We start from the raw sequence: 25,611 nt of genomic DNA on the forward strand, positions 1-25,611 counted from the left end.
GTTAGAATACGCAGGATAGAAGACATTGATCAAAAAAATTCAATGTAGATGGCTTCTCAAGTAGCTCAAAAATTGCCCATTTTTGGTAAAAAATGCCTAAATTTTAAATCAATTGAAGACCTCTTGAAAATTGAGATATGAAACAAACATTGTACACCTGCAGTTTTCTCACCAATAGGCACCACATGAAGTGAACGCAAAAATTTAAAACATTGGTCAAATAATGGGACATCCTAGTATACAGGCTCACGCCCAGTGGTTGAAGATTTAGATTAGTGGATGGGAAGAAGAAAGCCAAACTTCATATCCACCAGCCATGCCTTTAAGTGTCCTGCTAAAGACACAGCCACATGCTCTTGAGCGGTGATTAACCTTGCCACATGCTCTTGAGCCCTTGAGTGCTAAATCAAGGTTCTCACCACTCGGGTATGCAGCTGAAGGGTCTGCTTCTATTCGGCGAGTCCGATTCGGCGAGTTTTTGAAACGAAACGTTTAAATCGTGCAGAAAGGAATAAAAATGAAATGTTTTTGATATCATGATCAGAAATAAAAACAACTGAACTGACATGACGAATTCAAGCACGTTTTATCGTTTGCGTTTTGTAGCTTCTATCTTTGCTATGTTGACGTCACTGACGTGTATTGTTTTCGATATGATGGTCAGAAATAAAAACAACTGAACCGACTTCAAACCAGAGTTGTCGGTATTTTACCCAACCCAAAAAAAACCGGTTGGTTTTTTTTTTAAAAACCCACTTAAAAAACAAAAAAAGCCAGAGCATCATATTTGTCCAATTTTTATGAGAAAATTGAAAAAATGAACCAAAGTACTACAAGGTACCTAAAACAAACTTCAAATTAAGGACTTAAGGATGTGATTGTGAAGGAAATTTCCAAAGATAAATTGAAAATACAATGGATATTTCTGTACACAAAAATCAAGTACTGCCACTTTGTACTACACTAAAACTCATTTATGCAAGAAGGCCTCATACCGTTAAACAGCCCTAGTGCATTATTTTATTGAGATGTGCCAGCATGTACTGAGATGTATGTAGTGAGAGGCACTTCATTGGTAAAAAGTAGTATTTGAGGTTAAATAAGTATGAATCTACCTTTTTGCATCTTTTTTAAATAAAACCCAAAAAACCCTGGTTTTTCTCAACCCTGCTTCAAACATTTTATTTTTATTCCTTTCTGCACGATTTCAACGTTTAGCGACGTTAAAACGATGTAAAAACGGCAATTATAATTAGGCTATGGTACCCGATAATTTCCTTTCAAAAACTCACCGAATCGGGAACTCGCCGAAACGGGCCATTTCGGCAGCTGAATGGTCCAGTGGTGTTACACACAATATCATCAGAACAAAGTATAACTTATTGTTTAGAGCTGTTAGAAAATAGAGTCATTGGTAAAAGCGGTTGATGGTGCTGAACCATTGAGGTGGGTAACACATTGATATTAAATCAGGTGTGCAACTGTGCATAACCTGCGCCTAAATAACCTAAACATTGTGAGGCCCACAAAGGAGTGGAAATCTTATGTCATCTGCATAACCACTTGAACCAATTCAAGTGCAGGAGTTCCAATCAATTCTTATTATTTGTTTTTCAAACAGACTAGCCTTTTGCATAACAGACCAAAGTCCAATTTTTCATCAGTATGCCACAGTCGTGACACTTACACAACATTGAATAAAGCCAACAAAAATGGCCAAAGTATTGAATCGCAACGTTTCATTGTATGACTTATCAACAAAATCTCTTGAACATGAACATTGAACAACCATAACCATGGCATACATGGGTTGGCCACATCACCACTATGGTACTCCTTAACATAAAATAACTTCAACTTTTATTGGACTTTCTGTTTACTGTACGTATGCCAATTAGATCTTAAAACCAGGAAACAATCCTTCTCATTCAATTCCTGGTCTATAATTTGAATGCACAACTCTATTTTAACTATTATCTAGGTATTACTAATGCAAAAATAAAAACTTCATGGAAATAAATACACATTACGTTCTGAAAAACCTAACCAATAACTTTTGTAGTGAACCTAATAGTACAATTCATCAGTCAAAAACCAATAGCAGAATAAAAGTGATCCTTCCAAATTGAAGTTACCAATTTTAATGTACTGGCATGGTAAGCATCGGCCGTTCAAGAAATATTTTATGCAAAAGCTTTCGGGCTTATTGTCATTTTTTAGGCCATCCTCCAGTAACTCCACAAGATGCTCCTCTTCCAAACCTCCAAAAACCTGCAAGGATTGTAAGTGATTTTCAGACACCATTCGGATTGGGATTGTGAAAAATACTTCTTACTTGAAAATACAATTTTCTACAAGTGGGTATTGTTAGTTGAGATAGTAAATACAGTAGCATCAAATCGTGTAAATTATTCTAATTTAAGACAATAGAACGTTTATCTCCTCCAGATGCTGCCCTGTCAGCCTTGTTTTGAGTTTTCCAACAGTCAGCCCAGCGCTTGAAAACGATCGCTCCAAAGAAGATATACACTTGACACTAAGTAACATCTAGGGATGCCCAAAGTAGAATTTCGAATCCTTGAGATTCGAATCGATTCGAATCCATCCAGATTCGAATCTAAAAACCACTTTTTTATCGGGTAATTGGATTCGGAAATAATACGGAGAAAAGAAAAAATTATAAAAAAAAAATTTTTTTTAAAAAAATACGCCTGCAAGTCTTGCAACAAAGCAGACTTCCCACTTTTGCACAATTTAGCTGCAAAATACGTGGCCATTTCAGCAACATCAGCTTCTTTGGAGCGATCGTTTTCAAGCGCTGGGCTGACTGTTGGAAAACTCAAAACAAGGCTGACAGGGCAGCATCTGGAGGAGATAAACGTTCTACATTGCAATTCATCACTGTTGTGAACGATTGAGAACTTGTTAAAATGATGGCTTTGCAAAGCTTCTTTTTCATGTCGTTATGTGTATTTTCTCAATAAAAAGAAAAGGTTAAAATTTACGCCGAGGATTCTAGAATAGGATTCGAAATTCTAGAATAGGCAATTATTCTACTTTGGGCATCCTTAGTAACATCCCATACTTTTATATCTCGTTTTCCGTGCCTTAAATTCATCAAGGAATACACATGTCTCAGTAACAGAAATCTGTTTGATTAATTTAATTTGCTTAAAATCGTTTAATTTGGGGGAACTGTCAAAAATGTACCCATAAACAAGTATAATAATTGAAAAAATAAAATAAAACTGAAGAGAACAATGACAAGATAACGTCCCGTGTGGAAATTGTGGTTTAGGAGACTCACATGTGATTCAACTGAAAGCACCACCGTGTTCCACGTTACAAATCACCAAAGTTAAACAATCTACGTTTTACTGGCAGTGCACAACTGCACATCCAGCATACATTTGTTTGTGGCCACAACTTTCACATGGGACTCTTACTTATCATATTTATGTGATTGTGTCTTTTCTATGCACACTTCTAAATATGATATTTATAGCTGAATACAAACAACCGTATACATGTTAGATCCAATGGTCCATAAATCAATAAAATACAGTGTCTACTGTCCAGTTGTGACTACCAAGCACACAGTAAAATACACAATATTACTCAAAATAGCTCGATGCCAATGTGTGGGCACCTACCTCACCCCTCCCTATGTCTCTGCACCTAAGTCATAGTCCCAAACTTAGTACCGGTACATATGTGAAGTTGATTATCCAAACTTGCATCAACATACCTTAAACTTTTTCAGATTACATACATGTGTTTTTTCATACTTCCCAAAAGTGATTGATGATATTAAAGAAGGTTTTGAAAGTTTGAGAGCGATGAATTGAGGAGGATAATTGTTTTCGGATGACCATCGTGATGACTGCTGAGTAGGTTTGTTCACAAGGATGTTTCTGTGAATAAAACATTAGCTTTAAAGTAGTGCAATGTTCTTACATATGAGGTGCATGCTGGTTTTTTTTTTTTTGCTGAGAGTTTTCGGTGATCTGTCTGAAATGACTTGAAAAAATTCGGCCATTTTTCATTTATTTCGGTCATTTTTAGTCATATTTAGTAAATTAACTATATATTTTTTCGGAAATTTTGACCGAATAGACTATATTTTTTTCGGACATTTTGCTAAAAAATCGGTCAATGACCGATAAATGACCGAAAAAAAACCCCCAGGGTGCGTGTAGCTGTAGCCCCTTCACACAATAATGGTATATATATTACTATTAAGTGCGATGGCACCAATTACATCTCTATTCAAGGTCTGCTGACATAAAAGTGATCTGCTGTGTGGTATGAAGGTCTGGTCCATATGCCCAAGATGGCAATTTGATAACAATATATTGAATTTGAAACTTATCGCTGTTGAAATATCCCATCTCAAAACAAAGACACAAGAATTAGAGATGTACTGATACCAATATTTTGGCCGAAACCGATATCACATTTATATATAGACCGATACCAATATTTTAGCCGATACTTTAGTGTTACAAAAAGAAGCAATTTTGGTATTTGCAAGGAATTATATGAAATGCTAGGTTGGTTAGGGAGTAAGTGATTAGGGAGTCTTAATTGTATATTTTTTGATCTAGTTGTGTTTGAATCATAAATTCAATGGTTTTGATCTTTCAAAACACTGTTTTTCGTGATGTCAACCACTCACGTCAGGAGTTAAAATTTTTCCTCCGCACTGCTGGACACGTTTTTTTGCCTTAACAATTACTGGCAGACATCAGCTCTTTTTCATTGTCTGCAAGCGTTGAATCAACGTAAAAAAGGGTTGATTTGCTGAATGGGTATCTGATTCTGAAATCAATGTGTGTTCAAAATTTGCGTCGCAATTTATATTTGTATTCCAATACAATATTCCATGTTCATATTCCAACGCAATTCATATTTTGTTCGATTACTTCAACATTTACCTCGACAATTGCCAACGTCAAATTCAAAGGCTGCATAATGCTAATTATTGACTTATTAACAATATATATGACTTATTATATATAGGGAGCATGTCTTTTAGGTGCAGACAGTTAGGCACTCAGGTCAGGATAGTTAAGTGCGGAGCACTGTGGCGCCAGGCAGACTTGGACAACTATAATTTTTTAGCATTTTGAAATTATATAAGAATTATAATTAGAGCTATTCATGTTTTTACGAATAGACTAGAATTAGTTTGACCCAGTTATCACATATATTTGGATAAAAACGCCAATAAGGCAACTCTGGATCCAAGTGGGGCATTACACGTCAATCCACCAGGATATGTAACCCACCATCTCATTTTTCTATATAAAGTTTACAAGCAGGTAGAATGTTCTATTCTGAATCCAAAAACGCTTGTTTGAATGAAATTGGTCAAGCAGAACAGAAGTTACAGTCATTTGAAAATTGATTGTTTTTGTGACCGTTCATCCGTGACGAGACGCTCTTTAATTTTAGTGCCTTTTTAAATGCTTAGTATATACATTCTACTTAATGAAATACGTTGCAACTATGTAAGATTGATGTATTTGTTGTTGTGACTCCAAATGTGCACCTATTTTGTTTTTATCCACGTATGGTGGCAGTAAGTATGGGGGAATTTGTAGCTGGATGCACTAAAATCACTCAGGCGTAACGGTATTTTCAAAAGGTTGTAACTCAAAAGGGACAGCACATATGAACTTAAATTTGATGTTGTTGGAAAGCCCTGAACCAGGAGATTTAGCTGTGAAAAACTTGTTTTGTATATTTGATGATATGGAGTGTATAATGTGATTGGTAAAAATACTGATAAATTGAACTGATAGCCACTCCTATATTAGAAGTGGTCTGTACTGTACAGTGTACATGGGTCAAAAATACTTTTTTTGTATTTTTCACTGCAGGGACAGTTTTTTTTCTATTCTATTTAACCTATCTCAACATAAAATGACAAAAGTTTTGATCTTGTATCCAAGAAAAAAGTGTGCAGAGCAAAAATCCAAAAATGGTCCCTAATTTCTATGAAAAATCACATTTTTGGCCATAACTTCACTATTTTGGGGTTGTTTTTACTGGTTCTGGTGCCCAACCCTATGTTTGTGGGGTCAGGCAATATGTTAGTGCATATCAGAAAAGTCACTGACAATTGGAGGTTGACTTAATACTAATTTTTACCAAATTTGTTGTTTATGTCACCTTTGTTGAGTTATTTCTTTAAACACACTTTCAATCTCCAGGCCCAGGGCTTTGTTAAAAATGTAACATGGTTTTCTCCAAGAAAAGATCCAAGGTCCTGAAACTGTTACAGGGACAAGCTGTTGCTTTATAGTGCCTTGAATGTCATCAGTGCCAGGTGGTCGCTGCCAAGTTTCATCTTCTGTGGCAGCACGCGTCAGATGATCTACTTGAAATGTTGCATCCCCATTATCGTCGAGGTAAAACCCAACGACCAACGTACCATCTTTTGTTTTCTCCCACATCCCATATGACGGTAAGTGACTGGTTTGGCTGGAACACTTCCTTATCCTGACCCTCTGTCTCTTAAGCTCCTGTAAGTGTTTGCACTATTTCCTCTTCACAAGGGAAGACCACTGCTTCCTCAACTTGGAAATCATCTCCAGGGAGTGCATTGAGATTCTTAATAATCTCCTCTTGGGATGCCTTGTTGACCTGGTAAAGATCTCTGGGGACATCTGCATCATGTTGGTGGGTGACTCTCTGATATTGGATTTCTTGCCTTAAGAATGTCTTTAGCTCAGGTGGCTTTTTAGAAACAAGAGTTTTTACTTCATGAACAAATGTAAAAGCCCCCCCCCCCATGTTTTTTTTACATTTAACAAGAAGTTGGTCAATAAAATCACTGGCTCTCACTTTCTTTTGCAACTTCTCTTTCAACTTTTGCTTTATCTTCTTTTTCTGCTTGTTGCTCTAGATCACCTCCATTTAATCTAGTTGTTTGAGAATAGTAGTGGTTGCCCGCTCAACTTCATTGATTTGTCTTTCTGACAGCATAAGGTCATCTTTGATCTTCTTAAATTTACCTTGAACATCATGTTTGAGTGTTTGGCCGATTGTGAAGAAAGATAACCAAACTTGGCCAAGTACCTCTCTTCATTCAAGTTGTTTTTCGGCAGGTTTTCCGTTGGTCTGATACCAGTGTATGGAGAGGAGTTGCTCGAGCAGCATTAAGATCAACATCCCAATACTCAAGCTTGTACTGCAGTTCTACTCCTTTTCCAGCCTGGGTGCACATTTCTCCAGGAAGAAGATGATTGATCGCTTTGTGGAGCATTGTCTTCCATTTTCACATGTGTCCACAGTCCATTCTATATGGTAGTCCTGGAGGGTGTGTGTCTTTTTTCAGCAAGGTGACTGCAGGGCTGAGGAAGGATGTCAATTAACAAATCCTGGTTTGCTCGTTCCACACAGATAAAAAAGGGTATTGTCACTCGGTATGTAAAATTTGCAAGAGCTTTGAATCCTGCTATGATGAAATCATTCTCAAGGTAAATTCTACTACAAGCTAGAACAAGATTATTAAGCGGCGTCTTGGCAAGTAACTGCTTCATGTACGGAATGCAATCATAGACTGCACCTGGTTATGTCATCTCAGTCTCTGTTTTTATCTGAGGATATGCAGCATGATGTTCCAATGGTATTCCAAACCCAACAGCAAATCATCAAATACCTAAAAATGAAAATTCCTAATGTCCAAACAGTTGAGTATTTTACTGGTCATGGGTGTGCAGCCCAATATAAAAATTGCAAATCCTTCCACAATTTTTGCCTCCACAAGGATGACTGTGGGATTGATGCTTTGTGGTCATTTTTTGCCACCAGTCACAGTAAATCTCTGTACGATGTCATTGACGGAACTGTTAAAAGATCGACAGCAATGGAGAGTTTAAAATGGAGAGTTCGAAATCAAATTACTGACACACATAAAATGTTAGAACATTGCCAAAAAAATATTTCCAGCATTCATTTTCAGATAATATCTACAGATGTCCTTGCTGACACAAGAGAGCAATTGAAGGAAAGATTTGCAATTGCAAGCACAATCAAAGGAACATGGGGGCTCCATTATTTCAACCCACTGCAAGGATCGTCATAGATTGGGATAAAGCGCGTGAGCTGTGATTCAGAATATTCACTGGTGGTTAATCTGCATGTGAAGAAGCGCAACAATCTCAAAGAATTGAATGAAGGGAAGTTTGTTTGTGTGGTTTACGATCATAATTGGTATATACATCGGGATAGTTAGCACAACAGACCAAGATAATGAGGATGCAAGCATAGATTTTATGCATCCACATGGTCCATCGATCTCTTTCCGTTGAGAAAGGAAATACAACTGTTGGGTTCCTTTTGATCACATCCTATGTGTCATTGATGTACCAAACTTGATATCCATACGTGTACAGTACAACTTGTCACTCGGCTCATTCAAAAAGATTCTAGAAGAATGGGCGAAGCATTCAAATCATAATTAAATTTGTCACTGTTGAACTCCTGAAAACATTTCCTTTTCTCATGCTTTATTCATTCACATTTGTTGCTTTGTCTGCTTGCTAGAGGCTACACAATTTAGGATTTGTGCTACTTACAGTAGGATACTTCGTCAAAATTCTCCAAGGTTGCAAAATTTCCATGGATCTAGTCAGACTCTACTGGCTTATGTTATAAAGGGTTAAGAAGTATGTATAATGGAATTGAGAGCAAAGTATTGCCAGTGAGTCATTGAAATACATTTATTCTTGTAACTTTTCATATTGCGAGAGACATGATCGAATTAAACTATTACGAAGGGTCTTATTTCTTCTGAATTGACCCTTATTTGGGCATATTTTTTTTTATTTTTAAAGCGCTGAATTGAGACCCTCAATGTGTAATATACAAAACAATATTTTACTAAGTAATTGATCTGTTTCAGAGCTTTCAAATGAGATATTACACAACTTTTTTCGATTTGTCCCTTTAAAGTTGTTATTATTTCAAGTATGCGTCATGCTTGAGTGACTTCGATAGTATATCGTATGTGATGACCCTTCATGACCTCAACAGAAATGACAATTGATTTTTTTCGACCATAAATTAATTATTGATACCTAATGAGTATGTGTTTCAAATTTGACTATTGTACATAATCAATTGTGCAAGTGACAGCTATTACAAAATTTGACTGTGATTTAATCGATTTTGATATGCTTGAATGACCACGAAACGCATATATTTTAAATCGGCATAACTCGACTTCCACTCGACCGATTTTCTTCAAACTAACTTTATTGAAATCAGAATTAATTGGAATTAATTAAACCGGCAATGCTTTTCAGACAAAATGTTATATTGAACAGAAAAATATAATGTTTTTTTAGTACGTGTGTTTGGTGTTTATTTGTTGTTAAACCAGGTTTGCTTCGCCAAAATTGCCGGTTTATTTGCCAATAGATCGTGTAGTGATGAGGTGTGAGACAACGCTCTACTACTCTTGTTATTAGCACATCCCAACAGGAGATTTGCCTGAACACACGTTGAAGCCAGATGGAACTTTTCTTAATCTGTTATCTTTCGCAATTACTTCTACTCGGGATGGATAGGTCATGTGGCGAGTACGTGTAAGACGGCGCTCTACTAATGTTGCTATGAATACATTTCTACAGGACACATGCAATTATGCACCCTGGCTACAAGTTGCAAGCAAAATAGTGTGACTTTGCTCATTATTAAACCTAGTCATAGTGAAGGTTTTTGACAGAAAACTAAGTTACTCTTTACTCAAGCCTACCACCCGCTTAAATATAGGCTATTTTATATTTTTACTGATGTTTTGTGTAGATTACTATTTGACTTAAATACAAGTGAACTCCGGTTAGTATCGAACTTATTTCCTTGGGAGCACCAGCTTGACAAATATCGCATGCACTACTGATTCAGTTGAAAAAACTGTTGAATTTAGAAGTTATAATATACGACTAAGTACGGTAAACGATTTTTGTGACAATTGTCCACCCCTGTTTCGTCAACAGAGGCTGTTTTGCCATGTTATTTCTTGCATGCAACTGCTCATAGCGATTCTCACCGGGTTATCCAGTTTATGTCTAGGTTATCAACACTGTCATGACCAAAGATGCGAGCAAATTGTTGAACCTTTGAGAAGCATTTGTCAACTAACTGGCATCTTTTCATCTCTTGCACAGGGCTGCGATTTTTGCCTTTTTCGGTGACGAGGTCACTCGACACGCGCCATCACTATTCGACAAACGCCGTGCCTTACGAAAAAAAAAAACGAAAAAAAAAGGAAAATAAAAAGGAAATAAAAAAAAACTGAGAGAGGACTAAACGTAGTCAGGTCGAGGAACAATCGGGGGGGGGGGGGGAGGCATCACGTGATGCAATCATAAGAGTGCTGACTTACGTAAACTTTCTTGCACCAGGTACTTCAAAGCAAGGTCTAAAAGTGACGCTTCACACGAGAAACTCCCAAGGCGTCAGCGCCGCCATTTTGAACACTGCGGGAGAATGCTTTGATCGAAGTTCCAACGCCTGGCATCAAACATTTCGCCACACACGTTTTGTGCTATTCGACACAACGGGCTTCTTTTATAGATAAAATAACCGAAGTAGGCTACTTTAATTGTCAACGTGTTTGCAAGTTTGTATTTATGTCTGACTTATGCACTTGTTGTTCCAAGCTTGCAGAAATGTTTTGCAGTGTGAATAAGGAATAGTAGACAGATAAACACGGTTGCAACTTGACTTCCATCCACTAAAAGGGTTTCTGTGATTACGTAATGGGCGATTTTGCATTTGCATTCACAAAAGCACACAACCCAGCTGGCAAAACCCGTCGTTTTTACATTGATTCAACGTCTGCAGACGTTGAATCAAAAAAACGAGAAGCGAAAAATATACTAGAGTAGTCTATCACGAGTCACGACCGCACTGTTTGATTTGTAGTGATGTAATTACTAATAATACCAAAAGTAGCGATACGCACGCTGTTACGTTAAATCACGTTAAATAACTCAGAGGGATAAGTAAGTTAATTTTGGGTTGATTCAACGTTCGAGTCAGCACAAATCTATTTAATTTTCCTGGCGGGTTACATTGCGTACCCAGACAGCAAAAATCATCATTTTTACATTGATTCAACGTCTACAGACGTGAAGTCAATGCAAAAATAACGAATTTTGCTGCCTGCGTAACAATGCCCAAGAAGAAATTTACGTTTGTTTTACATTAATTCGACATCTAGCGACTTTGAATTATCATAAAATAACGTTAATTGTTCAACCAGGTACCAGTAACAAATTAATATCTCACTGCGAGATCATTGCCTCGATTTACGTTTACACTCACATAATTTCGGCACAATTGAGACACTGCGAGCAAACACAACACGAGTCTGTTTGATAAAGAACTAGTTGTCACAATCGGAATCATAAGACGCTGTATGGAAGGATGAAGCTGTCGCATCGTCACTGGAATACTTGAAGACGCAAAACTGCCCGTTCTTGAACGCGCAATGCCATATGATCAGAAGCATTATTTTTCTTTTCTGCCGAAGAACCGTTTATCTAATTTCGTATTACTATTTTAACTTGACCCCGTAGCTTTTCTAATTCCGATTTGTTTCCGTCATAAAATTCTTTACAAATTTTGCAAAATACCACACTAACTTTTCCTTCTGTTTGATAATCTATAGCAGGTAAATTCCACTTTTTAACTGTATCTTCTTACACGATGATTTATATTCGCAACGACACCGGTAAACAATAAGCATTCGATGAAAAAATAACATTTGCGTAACAATTAAGCCAGTATTCATAAGGTGGCAAACTTTTTACAGTTCACAATTGAGCATTGTCAGCGCATAAAATAGCTTGCGTCGTGTGACACGCGATGAAGAAGCGCATAAAATATCGTTTGATTAAACAATAAAGCATAGGCATAGGGCAATTGTCGCAGCAATCCAACGTGTGTTGATTTGGCGACGGCAATGTTTTTGCCGTCGTAGATGGAATCACTCAACCAGCGTTAAAAACTTAAAGTAAGTGACTCTGATACCACACAACTTGTGCGGTAACTCGCGGCCAAACGCTTATAATCTGACTCTTGTGGCGTCATATTACTATTCGACAAACAAGCGTAGAATTTTTGGTCGTTCGACAAAAAAGAAAAAATCGCAGCCCTGCTCTTGCACTACGAAACCACTTAAGTACTACAGTACTATGAAACCACCACTTAGGATCAATGGATCATCCACACCAACAAGTTCATGCCGCCTTCTTTTTTTTTTGGCATTATGCCCTGCTTCCAATTCAGAAATTATTTTCTCTGTATGATTGCTTAACGTACTCAGACTAGTTTTTTTAACATTGAGGTACTTTGCTAATCTAATATACAATTACATATTAACACCCTTTATGCTCAACTTGCATGCAATTTCATATTTTGCTTCAAGCGATAAGCTTATGTTCTTAGATCATTTGTTTGAAATTGCTTTTTCTGTAACTTCGCTGTGATAGTAATCTTGAAATGAAATGCAGACAATGCAACTCAAACTGCCAACTACAGTAGGAAAGCTTTCTTTACTGTCTCAAGGCTCACACTTCATCCTTCCATTGTATTAATTCGATAATGAAAAGTTTGAAAAGACCTTTGTTTGAAAGCCAAAAAACAAGTCACATAATGCAGATAGAATAAAAAGATAGAACTTACACAAGTTGTGATAACATTATTGATAAATGAACTGTATGTGCATAGGCGTCGATTTTTTCTTAGAAGAGAGGAATTCTGGGTGGGCGAGATTTTTCAAACAGATTTCATTGAATGTGTATGTTCGCAAATTCGCAATGGTTAGTCTTTCTCACAAAGACTGCGTTTAGCGTCGCTGCAGCAATTAAGCTTTAATAGGTTTGATGTTTGCTTTCTTGCACCTTGCGATCTTATGAGCGCTGCTAAACTAAACAAACTTTTATGTTTTCCTTTGCGACCTAAAAAGCGCGTGACTCGTGACCTGTTATCTTTAAAGTGGCGCCTTCGGATTTGCCCCAAAATGTTCGGACAGGTGACTGCTGACTGTGCGGATATTGCGGTTTTGCACCGCGCCAACCTTACGTACAATGTGGTCATTCAATCACGCACCACGAGTTCAGTTGTAGTTGACCAACTTTTTCAAATTTAAAATAATTTTTCAATTAATCACGCTACTTACTGTACGTTTGGCGAAAATGTATTCAAAACTTCCGAAATGGAAACAAGATGCTGCGTGACGTTATACAAAAAAGCAAACGTAACCAAGACGGAAAGAAATGTAACCTGTTGGAAATAGGCGTACATACTCGAAAGCACTAATAAAAAACCCAAGAACAAATGAATGACATACAGAAAGACAACACATTGTTAACTGCTTTATGTACTCCATCCAAACTTGTTGCGACGCGTCTGGCTTCGCGAAACAAACTCATTAACTGCTTGGGCGAGATCAAGTACCTCAGCATGTTCACGATGGGTGTTCAAAATTGCCAGGTCATTCAAGCGCTGCTGCGTTTGTGTGGAACGCAGATATGTTTTCAATCTACAGTAACAAGTACCATCAGGGTTAAGACGCATCCACTGGAATTCGGAAAAAAGCTTCCTTTGCATCACACGACCTTCCCGAGCCGGAAGCTGATCCGGCAGCATGCTAACGTCAAATGGAGCAGGTAGAGATCCATGGCTCATGCTGTCTTCTACAACTACCGGTGCATTGCCTGAGACATTGACTTCACCACTGTCCATTCTTAAAGCACTGCTTTCTTCATCAATGTCATCTCTACGTTCATTCGTGCTGGACGTGGCTTCTTCAGCGTTATCATCTCGACACCTTTTGGAAGCTGGTTTAACGAATGCGCGAATAGATGTTTGACTTTGCTTCATGTTTAACATTTCAATAATGAAATGACAACACCGAGCGGTGCCCCAATTTATACCCAGCAACAAGTTTGTGAGGAAAGATTTGTTTCAGTACGTCTTTAGTTTGTATCGGTTATTTTATTGTCATGTTCATTATGATGTCATATTCATATTCCCTTACGCTGAGGCGGAACTGAAGTTTGATTGTGATGTAACGAAAGTGAGACCTTTCGGAGAAAAGATCAAACGTGGCTTTCTCTCACCAGGAATTGCTAGCGTGTGGCAGTTGCCATGACAAAATGCAGTAACGTAACAAACGTAACAATGCACCGAGCACCGCCTTTTTTTCAACGCAGGGTTGTTGCGGAATTGCTTTGTTCTGTCGGAGTGTCGGATACCTAGCGAGAGACATAGCGTAAAACAAGAAGTTGCGCTGCAGTTAGTTGAATAATTCAGCGTTTAACAAAAACGGAAATAATTGTAACGAACACTTCATAAGTGCCATGAAAACAGGGTGGGCGAAACATATTTTGCCCACCCTCGTTTCACAGCAGGGTGGGCGCCGCCCACCCTGCCCACCCTATTTCGACGCCTATGTGTATGTGTATTATACAAATAAATAATAATAGGCAGTGGCTATTTGACCGGCGCCGGTCTTTGAATCTAAAACACTATTTGACCGGTCATGACGTCACCATACAGTCACTTTTTTTCTTTTTCTCTTTCAAAGCAAAAGACAAGAAGCGCGTATTTAAGTTCTAAATTCGACAATTTTATTCAACTCGATCCGTGGCGCGTGCGATACTTCGTCGGCTGCTATTCTAGAGGGAATGAGTTCGATACTACCCAGAAGCGTTCTTTTTTTTTTAACTAAATTTTGACCTGAAGTGCATTTTTGTAGTCAATTTTTAATTTGAGTTGCATTACATTTACATACCATTACCATTTTTTTAAAAGAAGTGTATATTGTATATAACTAACTTGTTGAGAGCAAAAATGTAATGCTTCGTTCGGCAAACATGGTCATCGGTCATATCATAGTTAATAAATATACCATATTCAATCAATCAATCATTTTCTTTTTCGTCATTAACGCATCCGGGACGAAAAAGATACTAACTACAAAAATCGATATAGACCTACCAGCACGTTAATGAACGGGAAAAGGTGGCAAAACCTTGAAAGGTTTAAAACGTGCCTGAATGAAAAATTATGTAGTAGGCTATATAATCAGTAGTTAGCACGGCCACAAACGGAAAATTACCCAGAGAAATTCTCAAATTCCAGCAAATTAAAAAAACTCTAACTTTATTACTCACATTTGAAAAGACCTAAAAAATTGGGCTGTAGGCTACTCAAATTAAAAATTGACTACAAAAATGCACTTCGGGTCAAAATTTAGTTAAAAAAGAAAAGAAAAACGCTTCCAGGTAGTATCGAACTCATTCCCTCTAGAATAGAAGCCGGCGAAGTACTGTACGCGCCACAGATCAAGTTGAATGAAATTGTCGAATTTAGAACTTATATACGCGCTTCTCGTCTTTTGCTTTGAAAGAGAAAAAGGTGCCTGTATAGTGACGTCATGACCGGTCAAATAGTGTTTCAGATTCAAAGACCGGCGCCGGTCAAATAGCCACTGCCATAATAATAATATATAAAAATTTTTTTGTCAAATTATTTTCAATTGCAAAATGTTTACAAATTTGTGAAGTGGACGCAATTATCTAGATCAGAGGTGGGGAACCTTTTTAGTATGGCGGGCCACATAAAATGAGAAATATCACAGGCGGGCCACTGAACATTTCGAAATTTTATTTACAGATAAAAAATGCAGAAAAGTAGACAATGATTTACTTCAACAAAGAAGTACAAGTTTGTCCAATCTTTCTGGAACATTCTGCCTTCATCACCAATCTTTCTTTTCTTTCTAGAAGCTACGGTATGATACAATGTAAAATTTTGCTAATTTGAGAAGTAGACTACTCTGCAAAACACTTTTCACGAATGGCATAACTGACCGATTAACAATAACTGGTCACATTGTGACGCACACATTGTTGTTACAAATGGCCTTCTATGATGGACTAACTAGTCATAGAAGGCCATTCGCAATATACCGAGAATGCAGAGCCTACTCTTTTTTGAGCTGTTGTTTCAATATATTTTATGTAAAGAAATTTTGACACGGGCCACATGGAACAGTCACACGGCCGTATTCGGCCCGCAGGTTCCCCACCCCTGATCTAGATGATTGCAAAAACGCTCATCGACCTATATATATATTGCTACATTGGTGACAAGTGACATATGGTAACTATAATCTCAGATGTGGTGTCACTTTCCTGGCAACTATTACCACTCTATATTTGTAATTTGTCATGGCTGGATTGTTTTTTTAAAGAATATTATAAACAATAAATTGCAACTGAAAGACTTACTCAGGTACATAGTTGCCTGAATAACTTGACCATCCATGGATTGTATAGGGTAATGGTGCTTCTTTATCCAGTGAACACATACCGTAGCCTACCTGTTTCACATTAACAACCTACAAAGTATGAGTTACTAATTGAATACAAGCAGAATCAATAGCCTACTCAGAAGACTATATTTCATCTAAATCAAATTTAGAATTTTTAATCGCAATATCACACCAAATCAGAAAAATCAATTTGTAAGACTATACTGAAGAAACCACACTTGTGGTCAGTATTTACTGAGTAAATATGTCCGTGGGCGAAAGCTCTATATATATTAATAAATTGATTTTTCTGATTTGGTGTGATATTGTTTACTTTATTTCAAATGTTTTGTCACACAGCGCATCCTATTGCATCATCAGTAGAGTCAAGAAAGTTGATGAAAAGTTTAGTAACAAAGTTTTGTTTCAGCTATTCTGTAAGCGTTTTTTTTTTGGTCAACAAGACAATGACGTCAATACGTCATATTTTAAAATTGACTATTATAATGGAGCAGATAAATGGAAATGGGTGAAATGTAAAAATTGTGACGATACATAGCGTCTGCACTAAATTCTTTCCCATTTGTTCATTTTTTGTTCTATTTTGACAGATTTGCTATCGTTGGAAAGTACAAGCATATATCCATTATTCAACCAACTAATTTTAAATACCAAATCTCAAAATACCACTAGCTTTCTCTGGTGATTGTCTAAGCTTGACTAAATTCAATCGCTTAGAATCAAATAAATTTAAACCACAAAAAAATTATGTCAACGCTGATATATGAAGAACATATCAATGTGTATTTAAGTACAATTTCATGTCTATATCTCATAACATACGACCAATCGTTGTTCAAACACAGCCCCTAGGCCTAGATGAAGTTTTCACCACGTTGGCGCATTTTAATATTTGGATATGGACAGCTTTGTCTGACGCAAATAAATATTATTATAATAGCGAATCGATCATTTTCCAGTAGCTGCCCTACGTGTTCTTAATAAATAGCTCTGCAATAAATGGTCTCCCATTTGTTCATTTCTTGTTCAATTTCGACAGATTTTCTATCGTTAGAAAGCACAAGCATCGATTCAACCAACCAAGCAAATGCTAAGTCCCAAAATGTAACTAACTTTCTCTAGTGATTGCCTAAACCTAACCAAACTCAAAAGCTAATCACTAAAGCTTTGGTAGAGAGTTCGCTTTGTTGAACGTTGAACCATAGACAAACAAATCAAAGTAACTTTAACAGGTTAAACATAATTTAATACTCACAAAAATTATAACATAGTTAAAGTAAACCATGACGTTTTCGACACGTGCTTGCGTCCTCATGAGGAAATACAAATCTGCAATAGGCTATACCAGTAGTTCTCAAACTGTGCGTCGCGATGCCCTGGTGCGTCGTTTCACTTTTCCAAGGGCGTCGCAGAATAGTTCCGTTTCATGGCTGAACTCAGTTTAAGATTATAAAAATGAAGTTAAACCTTTGAGGAACGCTGGGACACATGTGTCCCACTCCCATGCACTTAGCCGACTACACCAGAAATCCACAACTAACTAAAAAATTGCCACTGCTGATACCCTAAACGTAGTATTGGATGTCTATCCACAGTCTAGAGCAGTGGTTCCCAACCTGGGGTTCGCGGACCCCTTGGGGGTCCGTGAGAAAGCATTTGGGGGTCCGTGATTACCTTGATGAATTTTGGAAAAAAATAATGAGGGTTTTTGACAGAAAACTAAGTTACTCTTTACTCAAGCCTACCACCCGCTTGAATATAGGCTATTTTATATTTTTACTGATGTTTTGTGTAGATTACTATTTGACTTAAATACAAGTGAACTCCGGTTAGTATCGAACTTATTTCCTTGGGAGCACCAGCTTGACAAATATCGCATGCACTACTGATTCAGTTGAAAAAACTGTTGAATTTAGAAGTTATAATATACGACTAAGTACGGACACGGTAAACGATTTTTGTGACAATTGTCCACCCCTGTTTCGTCAACAGAGGCTGTTTTGCCATGTTATTTCTTGCATGCAACTGCTCATAGCGATTCTCACCGGGTTATCCAGTTTATGTCTAGGTTATCAACACTGTCATGACCAAAGATGCGAGCAAATTGTTGAACCTTTGAGAAGCATTTGTCAACTAACTGGCATCTTTTCATCTCTTGCACTACGAAACCACTTAAGTACTACAGTACTATGAAACCACCACTTAGGATCAATACAACATTAGCGATGACGATCTCAGTAAAGATGACCTACGGTAATTGATTTGAGATTAAAAGAGTTATTACGCATTGAATTTCATTCAAAAACTGGAAGAATTTTGGTGCTCACAACTGCAAACCTACCCATTCTTGGCAAAGCAAGCGATTATTGTTTTGTTACCATTCATAACCACTTAACTTTTGCGAGGCAGGATTCTCAGCTCTTGTTACAATTAAAACTAAACATCAAAATCGCCTGAACGTTGAAGATGACATGCGTGTTGCATTGTCACAAACTCAACCACAGTTCAGTCGTTGTTCAGGAAAGGCAACAACAGCCCTCTCATTAAATTTGCTTACGTTGAAAAAGTTTCAGCATGGCACTTTGGGTCATCTTTATATTCAAACACTGCTGACATTTCTTGGACAATTCATTCATTTTCTTACTTGAGCAACTGTTTAACCTGATGTTTGCCGCAGGAGTCATAGCGGCAATACAATATGATTATATGACACAGTACAGTAGTTGAGGCAAAAATTAGGTAGGGGTCCGCAAAATTAATAATTAGTTTAAAGGGATCCGTGACAACCAAAAAGTTGGGAACCACTGGTCTAGAGACTGTGGTCTACCCTTCAAAAAAAAAAATTGGAAACTCTGAATCATTTTTCTTGGTGCTATTTCAGTTTGAAAACAGTGAAGAGTTGAGGTTACAAGTGCGTTTTTTTCCCTTCAAATTTGTGAAGCATAGGCCTATTTAATTACATTTGTCCAAGCTCGAGTCGAAATTTGCAAAATACTTCCCGGAAAATTTTTCAAACTACGAATGGATTCGTGATCCTTTCGTAGCCTAGTAGGAAATCCGGCAAATTTTTGGATTCAATTCTTCTTCTATCGAGTCTTCTAAAGTTGGTTGATACACCGCAGATTCACACATTCTTCCGCAACGGAGTTATACACTGACAGGTCCCACCTACTGCACCGGGTGGCAAGCCGAGGGCAAACAAGAAGGTGGTCCGCTGTTTGGGGCTCGGTGCCACAGATAGGCTACATGCAACTGGGCCTGTGTCGTAGCCCCACTGCACCATTGCAGACTTAGTGCGTCCAACACCGGTTTGGTATCGATTTAATGTTTTCCACTTTGCCCAGCGAGCGTTTGCTCCTGGGGGGAGGGACTCTGATGGTGGGACCTTCACTTCAGTGTATGATGGGTCATTTTCGAATTGTTCTTTCCATTGCTTAAGTCTTGTTTCTTCTTTTGTTGAGGTTAGTGGCTGAACGTGTGTTAGGAAGCTTTTTCTTGATTTCAACCAGGTTTGTGCAGCAGTTTTTCCATATAGAGGATGTTTTTCATCACATGTTTGAGTTGGTAAGCTTCCTCAGGATATTGTTTCTGATGTTAACCTTAGCCTTTGTGTTTTCAATGTGCTTTTTGTAGCTGATAGTAGGCCTACGGCCCAGTGTCACTCCAAGCTAGACGGGTTAGGGCAATGCTCCAGCTCTGCTCCCGACCAGGAGATTTTGAGGGTCCTTGTAGCTTCTCTGTTTTTAGGTGGAAAGAACATACTTGTGTCTTTGAAGGGTTAGCTTTGAGGTGATTGCTGGTGTGATATTGTGAACTCCTCGAACGACTTTGTGAGGTTTTGTTCTGTAGCAACAAAGGTCTTTTCTTGTGATGTTATGTAAAGATCATCGGCGTATATAAACCGCTTGTCCGCTTAGTGTGTTGATCTATCGGTGGATCGTTGGTGTATATGTTATACAATAGGCTATCAGCACTGTTGTTTCATTATTGTTTTTTTATCTTCACCTGCATTGCGGGAAAGCGGACTTGAGCGCTATGCATCGGTGTACGCCTTCCGACGTACACCTGACCCACGCTGCAGCCGACTGCAATGTCTGTTTCCGGTTGTCTACTCTACTTATGACTTAAATTTGGTACTACTACCTATTAGTCGAAATCGATCACTGGGTGGAGGCAATTATCGTAAAGTTTCTTGCCCAGAGAAACAACAGCAAGAGCGGGTGGCTGGAGTCGAACATGCAGGCTCTCGACTGCAAGCCCAACGCGCTAACCACTCGACTGCAAGCGCTAACCACTCGACTGCAAGCCTGTCTGTCGTGCTTGACTGGGGTTGTTGAACCTAGTTTGCAAGCCAACTGTTGTGTCATAGATAACTTGAAATGCAGCTAATCCATTCTTAGTAAGAAAAGGCCTAGGGAACCTGAACTTGCAACCAATTGATTCAGGTAGATGCAGTATCTTGCTTTCCAACAATAGTAAAATTGTTAAAATCCGATCAGAAATGAGAAAACTACAGCGCATTTGGTGGAGGCAGTATGAGTATTGAGTAGGGATGGTAGAAGTAGGGGATTGCTCACTCAAAAAGAAGGTGGACAACTGGAGGGTTCAGTTCAGTTCAGTTGTTTTTTTATTTTTGACCATCATATCAAAACAATACACGTCAACATAGCAAAGGTCAAGAAAAAGGTAGAAGCGACAAAACGCGAACGTTAAAACGTGCTTGTGATCGAAGTAAGTTATTGAGTTGAAAAAAATTTGGCACGGTCGCAACACCTTCAGAAAAATTTAAGATATAAAGGGAAAATAAAAAAAATAAAAAATGTTACAAAACAAATAAACATAATAATAGGCTATAACTTTATTAGCGTACATAACTTTAGCTGATATATTGAAGATTTGTATGGACAGTTGCTATGAAGATCGGCCATGGTGCGTTATCAAGAGTGCTGATGGTCGTAAGGGGAACACGTCTTGATGCGTTTAGCTCATAGCAAAGAGCAAGGCAGGCAAAGAAAACCCCACAAAGAAATCCTACCACGGGCAAAGCCATTTCAAGCGCAACGCACCAGGCCTTGCACGACTCACAAAATAGATAGGCTATAACTTGACGACATGAAACAATGACAAAAAACAAATAAATCAAACTAGCAAAAAACGACATCATCATCTTGCGGAAATTCAATTATACCCAGGGAAGTTATATGTCTTAAAGATATCAAGCGTGCTTTGATAAAAGTTGCGTTGATAAAGCGATAATTTTAGACCCCAGTCAGCTAAATTTGCCACTTCCACACCGATCCAACGTTGGCTAACGTTGAATTAATGCAAAAATGACAGGCATCGCCAGCTGGGATGTAGTAGTGGACTAGTGGTATGTCCCAGTAATATGATAAATTTGGGTTACCGTATGTTTTACACGTTAAACCATATTAAAGTGACAAAAAATATCCAATTTGGCATATTACGTTTAAAAAATAGATAAACAATCAGACAATAGCATGACGATCCAGTCCAAGATATTGAAATAAAACAAATGGTTGGAGCACATGGCCAACGCTTCACCGAAAGATGGAGATTGGTCAAAAAGGATGGAAAAACTTCTGCAGACTCTGTAGAACTTCTGTGGACAAAAAACACAAGAACCAGAAGGCCAGTAGGAGTACTTACAATCTTACTATTTTACTAGTAAATCTACACACATTGGCTTATCATTGCTGGGCAATAAAAAAAAAAAAATATATATATATATATATATATATATATTAGTATGTTTGGTGCATGATGTAATACTTAGATGGGATTGTTTCAAGGAAGATTTAGCTTGTTTATTTTTGATTTAAAGCCTTTTACAGTTTTACATTCATTTCTTATAGTAGTTGGAAGCTTGTTCCAAACTGTTGGCCCCATGTACCGTATTGATTGTTTGCAAGTGTTAATTCTGCAATATATCGGAATATAAGGAGAATTACTTCTTGTTGTTAGGCTACTTGATTGTTTACACATAAGTATATCATTGAATGTTGTGGGAAGCAGCTTTTTTGAATATTTAAACATGAAAGTTGCAATCTCTGTAGTTTTCATGTGGTTAATTGATTTTAAATTATTGAGTTCCATTACACCTTTTATGCTTTCTCTGCGGTCAATGTCAAATACAGTACGAAGAAAGTTATTGCATGTACGTTGCAGCTTTTGCAATGTAGTTTTGTTTTCATGACACCACGTTGAGATACAATATAATATCTGACTCTCAACTAGAGAATGGTAAATGGAGAGAAGTGCTTGTTTGTTTAGGAAAGGCTTAATTTTTTTTGTCACGCAGAGTGTTGATCTTATTTTTTGAAGCAAGATTTCCATATGAGATTTCCATGACAAATGCTCGTTTACAATTATTCCCAGAAATTTTATTGAGGCAACTTGTTCTATCTTGCTTTTTCGAATATTCAAGGGTGGGTGGTATGATAGTGTCTTGCTTCCTTGACTTGAAAATAATATATGTTTGGTTTTGGTGACATTTAGAGACAATCGATTTGTTGATAGCCATTGATCTATGCATACAAGCTCTTGATTTGCCGTATCATATACCGTAGAAACGGTTTTATTTTTATATATAATGGTGGTGTCGTCTGCAAACATAATTGCAGTTCCGTGTTGAAGGCAGTTAGGAAAGTCATTTACAGAAGTAGTGTTATGACAAAACTTGGTGCAACCTCAGCTTGAGGTCTACCTCCATATGTCGCATACCCAGGTGCAGCGTATGTTATCTGGCTGCGTGTGTACAAAGTGTGTAATGCCAAAATAAATATATGAAAATATGTGATATCATGTTTATGTAATACTATTCTAGTTCATAATAATGCAGCAATAGATTTCACGCTACAGTGGTAACAGTAGTTAGTCTCACACTGCTACAGCAAGGTTCTGCCGATGTTCTAGCATCTCAAATCTCACGCAATATATAGCATTTCATTTGATAAAAATGAATTTACGTAAAAGCAAACAAAACTTTTTGCAGTTCTGCCAATTTTTAAATTTTGCAGTGACCCTCCAGGTTTGGTAACGTTTGGTACAATAATTGGTTACGTTTGGTACAATAATTGGTACAATATATTAAAGTTTAACTTAGCGCTGGATAAATATAATGTATGTTTTGGACTTGCAGTTGATTCGGGTAGATGCAGTATCGTGCTTTCCAACGATAGTAAAATTGTTAAAATCCGATTACAAATGAGAAAACTATAGCACATTTGGTGGAGGCACTATGAAAGTTTCAAAAATCCATATCCATTCCGCTTCATCACTTGTTTCGTGGTTTTTCACCCTTTTCCTTCTTCCCAAAAGTAATTGCGCCTTTTTGCTGGACGTCACATCACCTATGACGTCATTGACCACGGCGGCCGATTCTATACTAGCACCCAATGTAGCTAACTGCTCTTGGCTGATGCTGAGCTGCGTCGGAGTCTGCCTCGCTTTCTGACCTAGTCTTATTCTGAAACGATCCCTGTTCCATATCTAGAAAGCTAAAACCTCAATTGCTAAGGTAACAGGGATCAGTTGTCAGTAGATGTTACAGAAAATATATTTCGCACTTATTCAGTGCATCGTCAGTTCTGATAAAGGCCTATGCACCCAATGCTTATGTTATCTTGTGATCGACGTTAAAATTGGTGTGTCCGCTGTGAGACTTAATTTGTCCACCGAGATATTAGCTGCTCAGACCAGACATGTTTGTCCGCTGTCAACAAAATCGAATTTCGAAGCATGCAACCTATTTCGTCCCCTAAAAAGATCGAGAGAAATTTTGAAATGTTTGCGGCAACTTCGGCTCCGTTGTATTTTTTCTCGATCTTTTCAGGGTACGAAATGGAGGTACGAAGTGTTCAGGGGACGAAATAGATTGCACCCGTGTGAATATGCCTCGGAGGGGCCGTCTTTAAATGTAGCAAACCTCGCAAACGGGTAGGCACTTTAACATATTCCACTGGTCGACGCAATCATGCGTGACATAGTCTACGATTCATCTTCCACTGGTCGACGCAATCATGCGTGACTGCGAAAAAGCTAAAGTGTTTGGTTGAAGTTTTTCAGAGGTGAAAATCATTTTCTCGAAGTTTTTCAGAGGTGAAAAATCATTTCCTCGAAAAAAACATGGCTGAAGGAAGAATTTCTTTTCTACTGAAGCAGAAGCTCTTGAGGCTATCAAAGAGTTTGGATTTACAAGTGGAATAAAGTTTAAATGCAACAAATTTACTGAAAGTAATAAAAGGTTTCTGCAGACTCTTAACCTCAGTTCTGGCTTCTCGGTGTTATGGGAATTGTTAATCATCAATAATTGTAGGATCCATGTGAGAGGATTCAACCAAACGTATAATAATCAATAAAAAATCAACCAGGTTTGGTAACTACAAAAATTTATTGGTAGAGCTTTCGCTGTCGTAAAGGCGGCTTCATCAGTACTCTTTCAAAGAATTTACTGAAGTTGGTAAGTGATCACTTTCAGATTTCATGCTGTTCATTGGATTGATAAAAATTCAAAACCAAACCCTGAGCCATATTGAGGTCGAAAATCTTGTTAAAATAAAAAGAAAATAGATTTTGTTACTTACAGTCACAACTTTTTTTGACGAGATAAAGTAAGAAGTTTGGACAACGGCATATGGAGTGTTTGTATAATCACACAGAGCATTTTTACATTTTGCCAAAGCTATAAAAGAAGTAGGCTAACATGAAAGAAGACTACTTGACCACACATAGGCTATAACCAAAAACTTAAAATAACCTATTATATCTGAATTAGTAGGATATATGGACTCAGTAAATATCATGTCAGATAAAACCTGAGCTAAAAGCAGATAATTTGGCAAATTCTTAGGGAAGGGTCAATCCAATGGGGTGCAACCTAGTTCGTACCTTGAACCATTCGTACAGTCAGTTCGTACCTTGAAAAGATCGAGAAAAAAAAATTAAAAAAGCCGAAGTCGCTGATCGCAGTTTAATAGCACAAAGCCGAAGTCGCTGATCGGAGTTTCTCCAAACAATTTGAACAAACTCGAGGGTTAGGGTTAGCGGAATTCGGAAACTACGGTTAGCGGAAACTGCGAAACTGCGGAAAAATGTTTGCGGAAACTGCGATCAGCGAGGGTTAGGATTAGAGCATAGATTACTCTATAATTAGAATTCAATTCAATTCAATTCAATTTATTTTTTGTTGCTGGCGCAAACATGTACAGAACGGCAAAGTAAACATACGA

The 25,611-nt window shown here is 37.7% G+C and overlaps 1 protein-coding gene across 2 annotated transcripts in view; it reads right to left on the reverse strand.

Moving 5' to 3' along the window:
* The window catches only part of LOC145765141 (muskelin-like), a 32,094-nt gene extending 15,669 nt beyond the window's left edge, over positions 1 to 16,425 (reverse strand). For both annotated transcript variants that reach the window (XM_082576905.1, XM_082576906.1), the window contains exons 1-3: positions 16,320 to 16,425; positions 3,749 to 3,914; positions 2,136 to 2,271 (exon numbers count right to left, since the gene is read on the reverse strand). In XM_082576905.1, coding sequence (XP_082433031.1) covers positions 2,136 to 2,271; positions 3,749 to 3,914; positions 16,320 to 16,399 — 382 coding nt within the window. In that variant the 5' untranslated portion in view covers positions 16,400 to 16,425. The remainder of the gene's footprint in view (positions 1 to 2,135; positions 2,272 to 3,748; positions 3,915 to 16,319) is intronic.
* Between the last annotated feature and the right edge of the window lie 9,186 nt (positions 16,426 to 25,611).

The sequence above is a fragment of the Aplidium turbinatum genome, chromosome 2 (genome assembly GCF_918807975.1).
Source record: "Aplidium turbinatum chromosome 2, kaAplTurb1.1, whole genome shotgun sequence".
Classification (NCBI taxonomy): Eukaryota; Metazoa; Chordata; class Ascidiacea; order Aplousobranchia; family Polyclinidae; genus Aplidium; species Aplidium turbinatum.